Here is a 16,239-nt window from a genome sequence, read left to right as displayed (position 1 = left end):
GCACAGGGGCTGCACGGCCCCAGGAAAGGGGCACACATCCTGGCATGGACAGACAGAGGTCCTCCCCTCCTCTGGAGCCAGGCAAAGTCTGTGCTAAAGAGAAAGGGCCTCAGAACTGAGCTTGTTTTGCACGTTCCAGTGCTCATGCTAACACCCCCCAAGCCTAGGGCGTCAAGGCACCTCTTTATTGACAACACAGACAGAGGAGGTAGTTGCTAAAATGATATGGCTGAAACACCGATGGTATCCAGGAGAGGAGAGGGCAAAGCACAGCCCAGAGGGTGCCCACAGACATGGCTGCAGGTAGCTCAGGGCTGGAGGGTCTGGACATGTCAGGATCTGTCCCACTGCCACAGGGAGCAACCTACGAGGTAGCCATAATAAAAGCCAGCCGCAAGATGCCCCGAGCTGCAGCTGGGCCATGGAGCAGTCCTGGTCCCTCACAATAGTACATAGGGATCTCACAGTTGTAATGTCCCCAGCGTCACCACCCAGAGTGACGTTCTTGCCCCAAGCCTTGCCAGAGTTGCCTCCAAGAATGACACGACCAGCTCGGTCCCTCCAACCGGCGCTGCTCCAGAGGCTCTCCCTCGCTGCACAGCCAGTGCTCAGCCATGTCCCACCACATCGGTCCTTGGCAGGCGGCAGCAGTCCCCAGCATTATGTGTGGCTGGCCCGGGCCCGGCGATGGGTTTGCAGGCAGGCCGTGGAGCAGAAGGAGAAATCGAGGTAATGGAAAGGGATCCGGCCCAGCAGGGACTCTCCACAATGCCAGCAGCGGCTGCAGGAAAGAGCAGAGGTGGCCCTGAGTGAAGGGGACGCTTGCAAGAGGGTTAGAGGAGCAGAGCGTATTCACTGCCTAGGCTGTGACATGAGACAGCAGCAGCAAGAGGGAGCTGGGGCTCCTCTGGTCCTACAGGGCTCACCCAGTAGCCTGGTCAGGACATGATCCCAGGAGCTGTGTGGGGCGAGGGACTTTGAGGCAGGCCAAAAATGGGGGAATTTGGCCCCACAGCGGGCTGTAGAACCCCTGCCCAGATCAGCAGGGGCAGGGCTGGCTGCCCACAAACCTGTGGGGTGGCATAAGGAAGGGATGTGGGATGCAGGGTCAGGGGCACAGGAGTGGCTGGGGGATTGCCATAGATCCGGCTGCAAATGGACCAAGTTGTCCTTTCCAAAATATTTCAGGGGGGGAAGGGGAAGTGAGAGAGAGAAAGCTTTTAGACAGGCACTGCTGGGAATTGAGTGGACAGGAATAGCTTTAGACTGGAAATGAGAACTGGAGCAAGATGGGCAGGGAACAGCTGAGCAGGAGAACGTGTCTGCGGAGCTGTGCTGCCGGGGCTGTTACCTGATGTTGGCAAGAGTTGTGCCCGTGTCCTGCAGCTGCACAGCCAATCTCCGCTCGGCAGCCAGGGCCCTCTGGGGAGCAGAGAGACAGCTCAGCTTCCCCCAGTCCCTGGGAGCTGCTGTGCCCAGAGTCCACCGCACCGGCACTGCCCCAGCCAGGCTGGATCCCCTTCCCCACGCGTGGCCTCACCTTCTCCCTGTCAGACAAGGCTGCGAATCGCTGCTTTTCTCCCTGCTCCCGCTCCCAGCGCCGCTGCTCCTCCCGCTTCGCCTGGTCCCGCTGCTTCCGCTGGGCTTTCTGTGCCCGCTTCTTCTCCAGCTTCTTGGCCTCCATCTCCTGCGTGAGGGGCCCTGGCACCTAGAGGCAGAAGGCAGTCAGCATCTCCCACTCAGCTAGGGGCAACGGCACAAGTGGGCAAGAGGCGCTTTGCTCTGGGGTCCCCCAGCCCCCAGAAGGTGAGGGTGGAGGGCAGGCACCCACCTTGGCACGGCTGTAGTCATACTTGTCTGGGTGGTCCACCATGAACTTGCGGAAGGCATTGCGGGTCAGTTTGTCAGCAGAGACACAGTAAGGCGTCCTCTCCTGCCCGTCTCTGCAAGACAAGGCAGACCAGCTCACCCTGCCATCTTCCTACCTGTGTCCCACTGGGCTGTGAGCTCAGCAGCTCCCCAGAGATGTGCAACGGGTACTCCAGGCCAGGGTATTATATACAACTATTATATATTCCATCTCAAAATGAGGAAAAACTTCTTTACTTTGAGGGTGGCAGAGCACTGGAACAGGCTGCCCAGAGAGGTTGCAGAGTCTCCTTCTCTGGGGATATTCAAAACCCGCCTGGACATGTTCCTGTCCAGCCTGCTCTAGGTGACTCTGCTCTGGCAGAGGGGTTGGAATAGATGATCTCCAAAGGTCCCTTCCAACCCCTACCATTCTGTGATTCTGTGTATTGCAGCCAAGGAGGGGAAAGCTGCTTATTGCTACATCAGAATCCCCCAAATCCTCCCCTTCTTGCATTTCAAATGCCCTGCAAAGCTTGGTCTCACCCCTACTCTCTAAACTGCCTATCAATAAACCTGGGAGCACTTGGGGGCAGTGCCCGCCTGCCGCTGTGCCAGACCAGGCAGGCAGAGAGAATGGGGGTTCAGCTCTTAGGCCTCCTGTAACAAACCCAGACATACTGGCTGGTAGAGACCAACCCCGGCTGTCCCAGGACAAGGCTGGCACCAGTCTCCCATGGCTGAGACAGGAGGGAGTTGTTGGGTTCCCATGGCAGGTCTGTGCTCATCAACCCCTGGGCACCCTGTGGCCGTACCTGAGGGCAGGGTCCGCCCCTGCCTCCAGCAGCAGGGACACAGCCTCAGCCTTCCCTGCCCGGGCTGCCACATGAAGCAGGGTGCAGCCACGCTCATCCACGGGCTGGTTAAGCAGGGAGCGGGGCATATCCAGGGGCTGTGCGCCCTCCTTCCCATCCTTGCCATCCCCCGGCAGGCCCCCGCTCTCTGGCACACCCAGGAGGTGCCGCAGCGTCCCCACGTCCCCCGTTTTGCAGGCGGTGAACAGGGCATCGCGGAGCTGGGTCTGAGGGTCTCCTATGAGGGAAGAACAGGAGGGGAGTCTGATGGCACCCTTGGCAGAGCAGTGCTCTGGTGTGACTAGGAAACACAAACAGCACAGCTAAAGCACCATCCTGCTAGCTGGATTTGGGCACTGCAGGATCTCCAGCATCTTCAGAGTATGTGACAACGTGCCACAGCATTGCTAGGCACTGCTGGCAGCAGCCGAGCGCTCTCCTGAGATAAGACCCACTCCAATCCCCCCCAGCACACCTGGCTTAGCCAGGTGCTGCCTGCCCCATGGTCCAGAGCCACTGCTCCCAATACGCAGCTTACTCAAAGGCACATGGCTGCCCTACAGCCATCCCACACCCAGCTGCTCTGACCACCTGCGTGACAACGTGCTCTTCACCCCGCTGCAAAGCCACCAGCAAACGGGTAGGCATCCACCCAGCCCAGCTCCTGACGCCACTTACCTCCACCGCCCCAGGGAAGGGGCTCAGCCCCAGCCTCCCCCTCCAGCTCCGTCACCAGCTCCAGGCCAGGCTGCCCATACTGAGTACCATGGCATCCCATCTCTTCAGCACATGGCCCTGCACAGGGAGCATATGGTAGGAAGAGGGCCAGGGCCAGCCTGCAGCCCAGCCATGGCAGTCCCTTCCCCAGTGCCTTCCTATACTGCCCCCTCACCTTTCTCCACCTTCTTGTCGCTCTTCTTCTTCCTTTTGCGGTTTCGCTTGGGCATCACTTCGAACTCCCGGAGGTCCAAAGTACTCAGTGTCACTTCCACAGTCTCTAGTTCCCCTGCAGGGCTTTCCTCCTCCTCCTCTGGGGCTGAGGGGGGTAATAAGACAGGGGCTGAGATCCCACACACAGCACAAATCAGCCGGGGCTCTCAGCCAAGCACACACTGCCCTTCTCCTGCCCAGCACGAGGCCACACCCTGCAGAACCCCACAGTGGTGCCAGGCCCTGTCACAGGGCTACCAATCTTGTCCTGTGCCATAACACCAGACCCCTCTACTTGCTCAGAGTCACATCTACCTCCATGGCTCAACTCACCACTTGTGTCCTCCTGTGGGGGATCCACTTGTGCTTTCTGCTGCCTCTTCTGCCAGCCCTTCCGGGGGGACCCAGTGATATCCTCCAGTGGCGTGTCCTTCCCTGGGCAGCAAGGGTGCTCCTGTCATTGCCTGGGGACAGGGAACACCCCATGTCTCCAGGGATTGAGAGCTAGCACCTCCACCCCATAGGGCAGCATCCCCTAACGCAAAAGGGACCACATCACCGAACCTGCTCCGACTCACAGGCACTGGGGCTGGTCTGACTCACCATACACCTGCAGGCTGGCCAGCATGGTGTGGACTCGCAGCACCTCTCGCAGAGTGGCCCTGCGGGTGCTGAGGGGGATGTGGCAGACACGAGGATCACCCCGGGTGAGGGGTGGGTTCCTACCACCGAAGAGCAGTGCACGGTTGTGACGAGGAGCCCGGAGGAAGATGCGCTGAGCTTCATTCAGGTGCTGTGCCCAGGCTGCCAGCAGCTCCTGAATATCCTGGAGAGGAAGAGGAGGCACTATGGGGTCCTGAGCATGCTGCGTAGGCACAGGCAGCTCTGGAGCACGGACAGACCTGGGACAGAGCAGCCTCAACTGGGCCCTGACCCCCTTCCAGAGCTCACAACCCTCCCATGCCCTCCAGCAGCGGTGTGGTACCACCTCCGGGAGACAGCCACAACCACGTCTCCCTACTGAGAGCCCACAGCTGTGGTGTATCCTCACCTTGAGCAGCGCGGCCTCGTTGTAACGCCGCAGGGAGGCTCCGGCTGACCTGGGTGCCGAACCTGGGGTTTGGGCATCCCGTAGGCCCTGGGCTGTGCCCCGCCGGGCTCGCACCGTGTAGCGGTGGAAGGTCTTATGCTCCTGCACCTGGGGGCTGTGGAGAGGGGCAGGCATGAGCAACAGGGCCCCATGCATGGAGAGGAGGTGAGCTGATGCTCCTGGGACCCCAGAGGGCTTGTGGCTTGTCCCTGGGGCCCTAAAGGTTAATACTTCTCTTGCAGCGCAACTGGGTTTAGCCAATTCTCAAGTAAAGACTAGGTGCTGTAGGTGTCCAGGGTGTGGTAAGCACTGTGACGGAGGAGTAGGGAGGCCATCCAACGCCTAGCCCAGAGGGGCAACCCCAGCTCTGTCCTCCTCTACTCACCCTCAGAAAACAGCTCTGGACCATGCCCAGAGGGGCAACCCCAGCTCTGTCCTCCTCTACTCACCCTCGGAAAACAGCTCCTGCGAAGTGCCCGCCGCCCATCATCAGCACAACCCAGCATGTGTTTGCACCAAGGCTCTGCAGTGATGCTGTCAGCTCCACTGGCTCCTCGATGCCACCCTGATACACAGACACCTTTGCTAGCACCCATGGGATCACCTTGTTACCTCTTGCTGTCCCCCAAAACAGAGACCAGCCCCTCTGCTTGTTTCTGGGAGCACCCCAGAGCCAAAAACCAGGCCACCAGCAAGCCTGGAACTCTGACCTGGCACCAGGGATGACCCTTCCCATCTTAGGATGCTGGGGATCATCAGCCAGATGTCTACACCCCAGTGCCATCCACCTTCTCTGGGGTCCCCCAGTAAGCTGGGCTGTGACTTGCCTTCCCAATTCCCAGCACGCAGCGGTAGGCGGAGATGAGCTGACCCTTCGCATTGCGGAGCAGCACCTTGTGGGAACGGGGAACTTGGGGTGTCCCAGGGCTGTCACTGGCAGAAGGCAGCAACTCCGACTCACTGCTTGTATCTGAGCTCTCCGAATCAGACCCTGAGATGCTGGAAACATCACCTGCCAGGGAAAGAAAATGAAGTAGTGGAGCACGGCAAAGATTAACGAACAGCCTCCCCAAAAGTTTGCAGGTGACTCCAAGGGTTAGCCCACAACCCCAGAAACGTCCTGTCCGATACCTTATATATCACAAGGGGGCTGTGGGCTGGGGAGACAGAGGTTTGGGGCTCTGGACCCCTAGGTATACCTAGGCAGAGCCTCAGGTAGAACACCCCTTTCTCTCCACAACAAGTCAGCAGGCCTCAGAAACAATGCTGCACCCCAGGCAGACCTCATAGGGGCAAACTAAAGGGTCCCTGAGCTCACAGAGATAGCCGGGAGCTTCATCCCTGCACAGAACAGTCCCAGCAAGGGCACTGACAGCCTCTGGGCTCCACTGGGGGCAGCCCCGTTCCTCACCTGCACGGGTCTTCTCCTCAAACACTTCTACTGGCAGCGTCCGGTGCCCTAGGAGTCGCTGCTTCAGGTTGAAGCGATGCCAGTCAAGACGGTAGTGCTCAGTCTGTGGGCAAAAGAGGTATAAGCCAGCAGGGTCTTGGTGGTCCATGGAAACCCCCACCACCAAAGGCCCTGTGGTGACAGACTCCGAGGGCTAAACCAATGCCGGGACCCTGCAGTAATCCTGACTGGAAGACCACGGTACGTTAATGAGTTAGCCACGTAACAGGTAACCTGAAAAGGAGCAGGCCTGTACTGCATGTACCATTTACCTCCAGTAAATGACATTTTAAGCAATAATATACAGGGCCTGAGTGCCAGGTCCCAACAGGATGTGGGCAGCGGAGCTCCAGGAAGCAGCCAGTGCTTGGCTGCACGGCGCTCGGGTTCAGCCTCCACAGCAGGGCTGTGCCAGCTCCACTCCCACTTCACGCTGGCTGCTCAGCCCTGCTCACCTGCTCCTCCCGGCTGCCGAACACCTGCCCACAGGTCAAGCAGCACATCCGCTCCGGCACCTCGGAGACCCCGTGGACCTTCTCCTCACTGCTGGTGGCCGCAGGTTTCTCTGGAAGAAGAAGGAATGGCTGTGCACAGGCAGCTCCCCTTGCTGCGCCGCAAGGAGACGGGACTCCTGGGTCTCTTCTCAGCCACCCAAAGAGCTCTGTGGCTGTAGAAGGAGCTTGGGGTGACATCAAGCAAAGCCCATTCACCCTCCCACCAGGCAGCTCCTACAGCCAAGCCCCAGGGTGGCCACCCAAGCTGTGTTGGGGACAGAGCTCCTTCATCGCAGCTTGGGGCTGGCGGACATGAGCTTAGCCAAATAAACCCCCCACGGAGCCCCACGTACCGTGGCTCACGGGGGCTGGCTCGGTGGCCCACACATCTGCAGCAACTCCGGTGACAAGGGTCAGCCCCTGCAGGAGGACGGGGTCCTGGGCGGCCTCAAAAACCGACCTGCTCTCCGGGGCCGGCATGGCTCCTGCTCCCAACGGAGGGGACAGCGCCTGAGCGACGGGCCTGGCCGCGGGGGGCGGCGGGAACCACCCCCGGCTGACCGGAGAGACCCCTCCGCCCCTCACCGGAGTCCCTCTCCCCGCCTGCCCCGGGGGCCCCGCCCCAAGTGCTCACCCCTCTCCCCCCGCCCGAGCACTCCCTGCGGCCGGGACCCTCCCGCCGCCCCTGCCCCCTGGACACCACCACCGCCGCCCCCCACCCGCCGTTAATCCCCGGAAGCCGATACCCCCGTGATTCCCCTCACCCGCCCATGATTTCACCCCCACCGAAGCTGCTGCCGCTGCTCCCCCCCCGCCATGATTTCCCCCCCTCCCTCCGGTAACGGGAGCGCGCGCCCCCTCACTCACGTGCAGCCGCTGCCGCCCCGTCCCGGCCCGGAAGCGCCCCTCAGCTGCCACACGTCACATCCTCCCCTGACTACGGGCCGCCGCTAGGCTCAGTCCTCCCTCCCGCCCTCCCGCCTTCCCATTGGCCGTCCCCCCCTCCCGCCCCTTCACTGCCATTGGGCGGCGCGGCCGCCACTCGCGGGGCGGGGGCCGAGCGGGCCGGGGCCGGGCCCGGTGTCGGCGGCGGCGGCGCGGGGCCGGGCCCCGCCATGGCCCACTTCGAGACGCAGTACCAGCGCCTGGAGAGCTCCTCCACCGAGTCACCCCCCGGCGGCGGCGACCTGCTCGTCCACGTCCCCGAAGGCGCCAAATGTGAGCGGCGGTAGCGGGCACTGGGGGTTGAGGCCTTGCCCGGTCGTTGCTCCCCCGCCGCCGGGCAGCCTGAGCCTGAGGGGAGTCGGGTGGGGAAGCGTGAGGCGGCAGAGGCCTCGGGGACCGGTGGTGTCCGGGCTGCGGGGAGAGGGGGGCAGATCCAGGCTGGTGCAGGTGGTTGGGGTTGGGGGGAGCAGCCAGGGACCGAGGGGAGCCGGGGCTGTGGGGCCGGTTTGGGGCCTCGGGGGGCCCGGCCCCGGGCCCCCCGAGGCCCCAAACCGGTCCTACAGCCGAGGTGGGGTTGTGCCTGTCGCGATCCCTCACTCTGCACTGCTTCTTCTTCTTCAGCTCCGTGGCATCACATCGAGAACCTTGACCTCTTCTTCTCTCGCATATCCTTTCGCAGGGCCGGATGTACCCCACCGTCTCCTGGGCTTTCTGTGCTAGTGGAAACACGGGGTTTGGTGTAACTCGGAGCTGGGGCAGCGTCTGCCCCTTCCCCTAGGACACCACACCGCTCCAGAGAGGCTGGGGGATGGCAGAACCCCTGTGCCTGTGGAGTGCCGTCACTCAAAACTAGGGACAGACAGGTTCTTTTAGGCGTCCTTGGCAGAGTGATGATGGTACTAAGTTGTGGTTATAATTAAAGCTTTATTTTCATAACAGGAGCTTATTATTGACGTAGCATAGCATTTATAATCAGAGTAGCACAGGATTTCCGTAAGCAGAATCAGTGTAGTACAATTTTACAAGTAGCATAGTACATAATTTTATAGCATGACTTAGCTTATGGTTTCTAATTGCCTGGACTGTCAGCAGGTCCGGTCATATTTTAAGACATGGGTTGCTGTATTAGTATAACCATCATAATCTAGACTCAAAAATCATATGAAAGAATATGAGTCACTCAATCCTCAGAGGAAACAGACAACACTGGGGGTGTCACTGGCTGCTGCACAGCCCTGGGTCTCACTGTCCAGCAGCAGTTCTGGTCCAAGTTCCCACTTAGGACTTGTAACTCCTTGATTTTGTGGACAGTGCTCTGTGTGCTGTTACACTTCCCTGTTCTGTGACGGGGTCATTACTGCCATTGGGTTGGCTGGGTGCCTAGGACCTTCAAGGCTGGCATGGAAGGGAGTAATCAGCCTCGTGCCCAGGAATCTTGAGGCCAGTCAGGAGGGGAAGAAGAAATCTGTTTGGTTTGTCTACTTGGTTCACAGGACCTTCAGGGCCTGATAATGAGGGAAAGGGAAATAATAGGTGACCTGTTCGATCACAGAGAATGGCTGTTTGCCTTATAAAATGGCATTAGGTATGCTAACTACATTACCAGGCTTTGGGAGTAGGGGGTACCTGTCACAGGTGCTAGGGGTATTAAATGCATTTTTGCCTGTCTCTGTGTTGTCCCACTCTACCCTTGAGCAGCCTGAGGGCAGGCAGAGTTTCTGCTGTGTGCTGGGACAGAATCCCCCTTTGAGTGTTGGCTGTGGGGAGAAAGGAGCTTGGATGGAGCCAAGTCCTCTTATCCCAGCTGTGCTTTACCTGGGCAGAGTGTGTTTCCCTGCAGTGGGGAACCAGCTTGCTGATGAGTAGGGGTGGGAGAGGTTTTCTGTTGGTGGTGGAGGGAGACTTGGCTGGGGAGCCGCAGATGCCAGTTGGACAGAAGCCTCTCCATCCTTCATCAGAGGGAAGGGGTCTCCAGACTGTTCTCCTTGACTGTAGCTTTCACGTCTATAACCTGCATCAGAAGAATGGCTTCACCTGCATGCTCATTGGAGAGATCTTTGAGCTCATGTAAGTGCAGGTTCCCTCTCTGTTGGGGCTGTGACAGCTGCTGGGGAACAGCCACAGGAATTCACTGAGCTCCTGCAGCTGGTTGGGCGGGAAAGCTCCCTTTGTAGATGTCCTGTCTCCCCTTTGTTAGGGTTTTCCATGCCCCAAACCTGCATTCCACTTTGAGGAACTGGTGCCCATGACACCATGGCTGTGGGAATGCATCTCCATGACACGTGACTCTGACTGCTTCATGTTTTGAGGGGCAGAAGGGTGATTCCCTCATGCCTGCTCCCTTTTTTCACAGGCAGTTCATCTTTGTGGTGGCATTTACCACCTTTCTTATCAGCTGTGTTGATTACGACATCCTCTTTGCCAACAAAGCAGTAAATCACAGCCAGCATCCCAGTGAGCCCATTAAGGTGACTCTGCCAGATGCCTTCCTGCCTCCAAATGTCTGCAGCGCAAGGTAGGGGCAGCGGAGGACATGATAGCCACTGCTCTTGCTTTCTCAGGTACTCAGGGTACCTGCCTGGGCCTGTCTCCCACTACTTGCCTCTTCTTGCTTGCAGAATCCAGGCAAACAGCTTCCTCATCTGCATCCTGGTGATAGCTGGGGTTTTCTGGATCCACCGACTTGTTAAATTTATCTACAACATTTGCTGCTACTGGGAGATTCACTCTTTCTACATCAATGCCCTCAAAATTCCCATGGTAAGTAGCTGGGCCAAGGGCCATGTGCGGGTACGCTAAGGGACGCAGAAGGCATTTATTGGGTGGTGAGAAGCGCCTTCACTGCTCTCTGGAGACAGCTTCTCTGAGAGCCTTGTACCAGAGCACTCTTCCCTCTGCTTCATAACTGCACAGGTTTCCATTCAGCCTCTTCTCCAGCAGCCAGCTTATTCTGTGTTAACCCCTTTCTGCCCCGCCTGCTTCTCTGCCTGCTGGCACACACCTCTGCCATCTGCCATCCAATATGTTTATTCTTCAGTCATGGCCTTTTCTGTGATGCCTTTCAACAGAGAAGGCATAAACGAGGGTACCCTCATACCTCCTTGGGTTGTGGACAACGTCGTCTTCCGTTTTCACTTTGGGGGAAACTGAGGCACGGAGCTGCCTAGTTGGTGGAGACCACACTGGAGATCGGTGTGTCGAAGATGGGGTTTGAGGCTTGCACATATATCCTAGTCCAGAGTCCTTGCTCTGATGGACAACATCAAAAGGTGTGTGCATCCTTTGAGGAGACACCTTTCTTGAGAAAGGTGGGGTGAACCAAGAGGCTTGGTTTGTCCCCAGCTATTCCGCAGGCTCCCTCTGGGACACTGCTTAAGTCCCTTCCCCTGTTTGTATCACCCTGCTGAATTCAAATGGCAGCTCTGGGAGGACCCATGGGAGCCTGGAGCTCTGTTCGTGCCTCCAAGGCAGCTGGTGCGTGACTGGGAAACAGTCATCTGCACTGATCTCAGGGTAAAGGGCACCGGGGCAAGGTATGGGCTTTGCTCACTGCAGGCTGAAGTGGTGCAGGGAGGTGCCTCGTGTTCCTGGTGTTGCCTGTGCTTCATCAGCACCCTGAGGGGTGCGCTGGGTCCTGCTGTCGAGTGGGCTCAGCCCAGCTTCTGTCCCTGGACACACCCTGCCCCTAACCTTCCTGCTTCCCCCCTTCCAGTCCACCTTGCCCTACTACACCTGGCAGGAGGTACAGGCCCGCATCGTGCAGATCCAGAAGGAGCACCAGATCTGCATCCACAAGAAGGAGCTGACAGAGCTGGACATCTACCACCGCATCCTCCGCTTCAAGAACTACATGGTGGCCATGGTGAACAAGTCACTGCTGCCCATCCGCTTCCGCCTACCCCTGCTGGGAGACACCGTCTTCTACACACGTGGGCTCAAGTACAACTTTGAGCTCATCTTCTTCTGGGGGCCCGGCTCCCTCTTTGAGAATGAGTGGAGCTTGAAGGCTGAGTACAAGCGGGCTGGGAACCGCCTGGAGCTGGCTGAGAAGCTCAGCACTCGCATCCTCTTGATTGGCATTGCTAACTTCCTCCTCTGCCCCCTCATCCTCATCTGGCAGATCCTCTACGCCTTCTTCAGCTACACAGAGATCCTGAAGCGGGAGCCAGGCAGCCTGGGTGCCCGCTGCTGGTCTCTCTACGGCCGCTGTTACCTCCGTCACTTCAACGAGCTGGATCACGAACTGCACTCACGCCTCAGCAAGGGGTACAAGCCAGCTTCCAAGTACATGAACTGCTTTATCTCCCCGCTTCTCACCATCGTGGCCAAGAACGTGGCCTTCTTTGCTGGCTCCATCCTGGCTGTGCTCATCGCTCTCACCATCTATGATGAGGACGTGCTGGCGGTCGAGCACGTCCTGACCACAGTCACCCTGCTCGGGGTGGGCATCACGGTGTGCAGGTGAGGTGGGTCTGTGCTGCCCACGTGCACCTGGCAGCATTGTGGGGAGCTGTGGGGCTGACAACCATCCATGCAAACGTGCACTTTGGTTGCAAGCGGATGTGAATCTGCCCGAGGGAAGGGCATGGCTGGTGAGAGTCAAGGGCAGGCAGGAGAAGAGGGAGTAGTGATGATCTTGGGTGCAGCGGTTGTATGATATGAGGGATATGTATAGCTCCAGCAACACCCCAAGGCTGGGCTGGCAGGAAGGTTTGGGTTGGGCTGGAACGCTACAGGTGGAGCTGTGATACGGGCTGGTCACCAGATGACATCTCCCAGGAACTGAGGTGTGATGCTGTGATGTTTCCCTGTCCTGTCCTACAGGTCTTTCATCCCTGACCAGCACCTGGTGTTTTGCCCAGAGCAGCTGCTGCGAGTCATCCTGGCACATATACACTACATGCCTGACCACTGGCAGGGCAATGCCCACCGCTACGAAACCAGGGATGAGTTTGCCCAGCTCTTCCAGTACAAAGCGGTGAGCTTGGCTTGCAGAGGGCTGGGGTGGGGACTCACCCCCATACCTGCAGGAGTAAGAAGCTGCCACAGAGCTGAGCAGCTCCTGGACTGGCAGAGGAACAACTCAGCTTTCTCAGAGACACCCTGCCCCAGAAGATAGGCTGGAGCTAGGGGCTTGTTTGGGGATTGTGGGTTTTTTGACATTCTGAAGCTTGCACTGAGCCTATCATCTCTGTGCTCAGGTCTTCATCCTGGAGGAGCTCCTGAGTCCCATCATTACCCCCCTCATCCTCATCATCTGCCTGCGTCCAAAGTCCTTGGACATCGTTGACTTCTTCCGCAACTTCACTGTGGAGGTGGTGGGTGTGGGCGACACCTGCTCCTTTGCCCAGATGGATGTGCGCCAGCATGGCCACCCAGCGGTAGGTTCTGTGGGTAGTGAGAGAGTAGCCTGGGCTCCCAACCAGTGTGTCTGGTCCTTTAGACGCAGGAGAGGCTGTAACTCTCTGATCATGGCAGCCCACAGCCCAGCCACCTGCCTCTGCCTCTGTGGTGGGTGTCTGTGGTTGCCAACACAGGTCATCAGCCCCAGAAGGCTCTTGTGGCCCAGCTGTGATTAACCTATTATTTTGTGAACCAGGCTGTGTTATTTCTTTATTTGATATTCTTGCCTGTCTTCACAACCAAGAGTCCTGTGTTCTCAGGAGAGAGAAATGGGGATATTTGAGCATTTAGAAAGGGTGACCACTGAGAACTGGCTTAAAGAAGCTGGGCTGCTTGTGCCCAGGAGACAGGCAGCCTCAGGCAGATGGGAAGCATTTTCCATTATGTAAAATCTAGTGCAGAGGGAAAGGAGATCCATCTATTTCCTGTGCCTGGGAATTTAGGTTGTCAGGAAAGACTCCCTAGTGACAGGGCCACGATCTAGGGAGAGGGTGGACTCACTGTGGCAGGAAGCGGTTAAGAACAGTCATTTGTTGGCTGTAGTCACTCCTGCTGTGAGCTGGAGAGTGCAAGATGAGGCTTTCAGCTTCGTATTTTGTGACGAGTCCCTGTCTCTCCAGTTCCTCTCCAGTGATGCATGTTCTGGGGTGGAGGTGGAACATGCTGTGCTTGCTGCTTCTTCCCCAGGCTGTGAGGGCTGAACTTGTGTGGGGCTTTTGGTGTAGCACCTGCCACGTATGGAACCATGGCCCAGCTTGTGCTGGGTGTTGCATGCTTTCCCCAGACTGATTGCAGGATTCCCAAGCCTTGTGGGGATGTAAAGCAGATCCTGTCCCTCATTACATGTCTGTGCTCCGCAGTGGATGTCAGCAGGAAAGACGGAGGCCTCCATTTACCAGCAGGCCGAGGACGGCAAGACCGAGCTGTCCCTCATGCACTTTGCCATCACCAACCCCAAGTGGCAGCCGCCCCGCGAGAGCACGGCCTTCATCGGCTTCCTGAAGGAGCGGGTGCACCGGGACAGCAGCGTGGCGCTGGCTCAGCAGGCTGTGCTCCCCGAAAATGCGCTCTTCAGCTCCATCCAGTCCCTGCAGTCGGAGTCAGAGGTGCTGGGTGCTGGGGTGGATGTGAGGTGTTATTGGGGTTCTTGCAGGGTGCTGGCAAACTGATAATCTGGGCAATTTTGCCCTTGCCTGGGCTATATCTGGGGATGCAAATGTGATAGATCCGCACTAGTTGGGACTGCTGCTGGGTTTCTAGAGAAGGCAGCAGGCTGTCCTGGGACCCTGAGAAGTGAGAGAGGGGCTGAGAGAGCTGGAGTACCTCAGTTCTTTGCCGCTGGTGGGGATCAGCCCTCCATCTGCACACGACAGTGATTCTCTCCCTCCCTACCCTACAGCCTCACAGCCTGATTGCCAATGTGATAGCGGGCTCCTCAGTACTGGGCTTCCACATGGGCCGGGATGGACAGGCCTCCCGCCATCTCTCTGAAGTGGCCTCAGCCCTGCGTTCCTTCTCCCCGCTCCAGTCTGCCCAGCAGCCTCCCAGCAGCTTCCAGACGGCAGGAAGGGATGGAGAGGGAGCCCAGCCTCGGGGAGCCAGTGCCATGACGGCCTCTGGGTAAGCTGCAGGCTGGAGAGGGGCGGCCGGACACCTTGCAAATTCCTTAAACCCTTGTCCAATTGCCATCCTGTTGTCCTAGGTGCACAGTGACATTTGTCTCTGCAGCCGGGGACAGCAAGGGACATGTTCATAAGCAGAGTTAGGCCCAGGTGCTTAGGCTAGCCCCAAAGGAAGTGTTGGGGTTCTGGTGTTCTCCTGTAGGTGCCACAGTGGTGAGAAACCTGTGGTAGGGATGAGAAAGTGCCATCATAGGACTAGTCACCATGTGCATCTGGGGAGGTGCTACAGAGGGCCTGCTCCTGCCCAGCCCAGGAGTGGATCTCCGCAAGCCTGACATTAGAGCGGAGAGGGGCTGGGTGGTGTGGGGGGTACCTGGGCAGCAAACACCACTTGTATGTCCCATGGCAGTGCTGATGCGAGGACCGTGAGCTCGGGGAGCAGCGCCTGGGAGGGTCAACTGCAGAGCATGATCCTGTCGGAGTACGCCTCCACCGAGATGAGTCTCCACGCACTCTACATGCATGAGGTGAGCAGCCCGGAGCTGGGCCAGCGAGAGGGGTGTGGGGCCAGGGCAGGCAGGACTGGGGTGCCCTGTCTGGAGTGACTGGGATACCAGTGTGAGAAAGCTGAGACCAGTCTGTGTACAGTGCTGGGGAGAGGGTGTGTTCAGGTATCTGGGTTCTCCCACACAGCTGACTCACTCATGTTTTGGCCTGCAGTTGCACAAGCAGCATGCCCAGCTGGAGCCCGAGCGGCACACTTGGCACCGGCGAGAGAGTGACGAGAGCGGGGAGAGCGCCCATGAGGAGCTGGATGCTCAGCGGGGTGCCCCCGTCCCTATCCCTCGCTCTGCCAGCTACCCCTTCTCCTCGCCGCGGCAGCCTGCTGAAGAGACGGCCACGCTGCAGACCGGCTTCCAGCGGCGATACGGTGGCATCACAGGTACAAGAGTCAGGGCAGATGTCCAAGCTCCAGGTCAAAGCCCCATAACTGATGCCCTGTGTGGACTGGCACGAGCTGCCTGCCGGCCCACAGAGACTGACAGTCCTCCAGGTAACTAATCTTCCTCCTTGCCTCTCCTGCAGACCCAGGCACAGTACACAGAGCCCCATCACACTTCTCCCGCCTCCCTCTGGGAGGCTGGGCTGAGGATGGGCAGTCAGCGAGACACCCAGAGCCTGTGCCGGAGGAGAGCTCAGAGGATGAGCTTCCACCGCAGATCCACAAGGTAGGGGTGAAGGCTGTGGCTGAGAGGGGAAACGTGTACTTAGGATGGTCCCAATAGGTGCCACATGCCCTCTCTGTCTTGCAGGTATAGCCTTGTATACTGGGGATCTCGTGGGGGTTGCAGTCTGGGAGCCGCCTGGGCAGCAGGATGTGGCGTCAGCCTGATTCTTCTCCCGTCCTGAGTGGATGGGATAGTCCTGGGCTCCATTTTATTGCCATCAATTGCCGAAGAGACAAAACTGCCAGGCCGGTGGCATTGCGGTGGCACCTTGTGTCCAGCCGTGTGTCAAGTCAACACCACTCTGACTCTTGTGGGGTGAATGCGTGTGTGAGTACATACATGTGTCTGTGTTCACATCTGTGTCGTCCATGTTG

At 58.6% G+C, this 16,239-nt stretch overlaps 2 protein-coding genes across 4 annotated transcripts; one reads left to right on the top strand and one right to left on the bottom strand.

Moving 5' to 3' along the window:
- Window positions 1-121: 121 nt before the first annotated feature.
- On the bottom strand, window positions 122-7,619 carry ANKZF1 (ankyrin repeat and zinc finger peptidyl tRNA hydrolase 1). 2 transcript variants are annotated; one of them, XM_054208823.1, is made up of 16 exons: window positions 7,534-7,619; window positions 7,020-7,151; window positions 6,628-6,737; window positions 6,134-6,236; window positions 5,550-5,734; window positions 5,172-5,287; window positions 4,684-4,837; window positions 4,236-4,458; window positions 3,966-4,067; window positions 3,595-3,738; window positions 3,381-3,497; window positions 2,664-2,940; window positions 1,832-1,943; window positions 1,541-1,708; window positions 1,352-1,422; window positions 122-781 (listed from the first exon to the last, which is right to left on the bottom strand). In XM_054208823.1, exons 2-16 carry the CDS (start codon window positions 7,144-7,146, stop codon window positions 661-663), a joined length of 2,130 nt encoding a protein of 709 aa, XP_054064798.1. In that variant the 5' UTR covers window positions 7,147-7,151; window positions 7,534-7,619; the 3' UTR covers window positions 122-660. The 2 variants fall into 2 exon arrangements, with proteins under 2 accessions (XP_054064798.1, XP_054064799.1); XM_054208824.1 differs by lacking the exon at window positions 7,020-7,151.
- A 102-nt stretch (window positions 7,620-7,721) lies between these two features.
- Window positions 7,722-16,219, top strand: ATG9A (autophagy related 9A). Of its 2 annotated transcripts, XM_054208818.1 has the most exons (14): window positions 7,722-7,884; window positions 8,233-8,276; window positions 9,614-9,678; window positions 9,965-10,126; window positions 10,230-10,371; window positions 11,324-12,072; window positions 12,436-12,589; window positions 12,813-12,992; window positions 13,875-14,120; window positions 14,414-14,634; window positions 15,046-15,163; window positions 15,357-15,579; window positions 15,723-15,865; window positions 15,950-16,219. In XM_054208818.1, the coding sequence occupies exons 1-14, from the start codon at window positions 7,782-7,784 to the stop codon at window positions 15,953-15,955; spliced, it is 2,556 nt and encodes an 851-aa protein (XP_054064793.1). In that variant the 5' UTR covers window positions 7,722-7,781; the 3' UTR covers window positions 15,956-16,219. The 2 variants fall into 2 exon arrangements, with proteins under 2 accessions (XP_054064793.1, XP_054064794.1); XM_054208819.1 differs by lacking the exons at window positions 7,722-7,884; window positions 8,233-8,276; window positions 9,614-9,678; window positions 9,965-10,126; window positions 10,230-10,371 and adding an exon at window positions 10,685-10,880.
- Window positions 16,220-16,239: the final 20 nt, after the last annotated feature.

The sequence above is a fragment of the Rissa tridactyla genome, chromosome 7 (genome assembly GCF_028500815.1).
Source record: "Rissa tridactyla isolate bRisTri1 chromosome 7, bRisTri1.patW.cur.20221130, whole genome shotgun sequence".
NCBI classification, from domain to species: Eukaryota; Metazoa; Chordata; class Aves; order Charadriiformes; family Laridae; genus Rissa; species Rissa tridactyla.
This window is presented reverse-complemented; position numbering and strand designations above follow the sequence as displayed.

Excerpts from the sequence above, each read along its gene's own strand:
- ANKZF1 (XM_054208823.1), bottom strand. The coding sequence starts at position 7,146 with ATGCCGGCCCCGGAGAGCAGGTCGGTTTTTGAGGCCGCCCAGGACCCC. Across the intron at positions 3,739-3,965 it reads CCCACAGGAGGACACAAGTG|CCCCAGAGGAGGAGGAGGAA; the intron begins GTGAGTTGAGCC and ends TACCCCCCTCAG. Across the intron at positions 2,941-3,380 it reads CCTTCCCTGGGGCGGTGGAG|GAGACCCTCAGACCCAGCTC; the intron begins GTAAGTGGCGTC and ends CTTCCCTCATAG.
- ATG9A (XM_054208818.1), top strand. The coding sequence starts at position 7,782 with ATGGCCCACTTCGAGACGCAGTACCAGCGCCTGGAGAGCTCCTCCACC. Across the intron at positions 7,885-8,232 it reads CGTCCCCGAAGGCGCCAAAT|CTCCGTGGCATCACATCGAG; the intron begins GTGAGCGGCGGT and ends CTTCTTCTTCAG. Across the intron at positions 10,127-10,229 it reads CCAAATGTCTGCAGCGCAAG|AATCCAGGCAAACAGCTTCC; the intron begins GTAGGGGCAGCG and ends TCTTGCTTGCAG.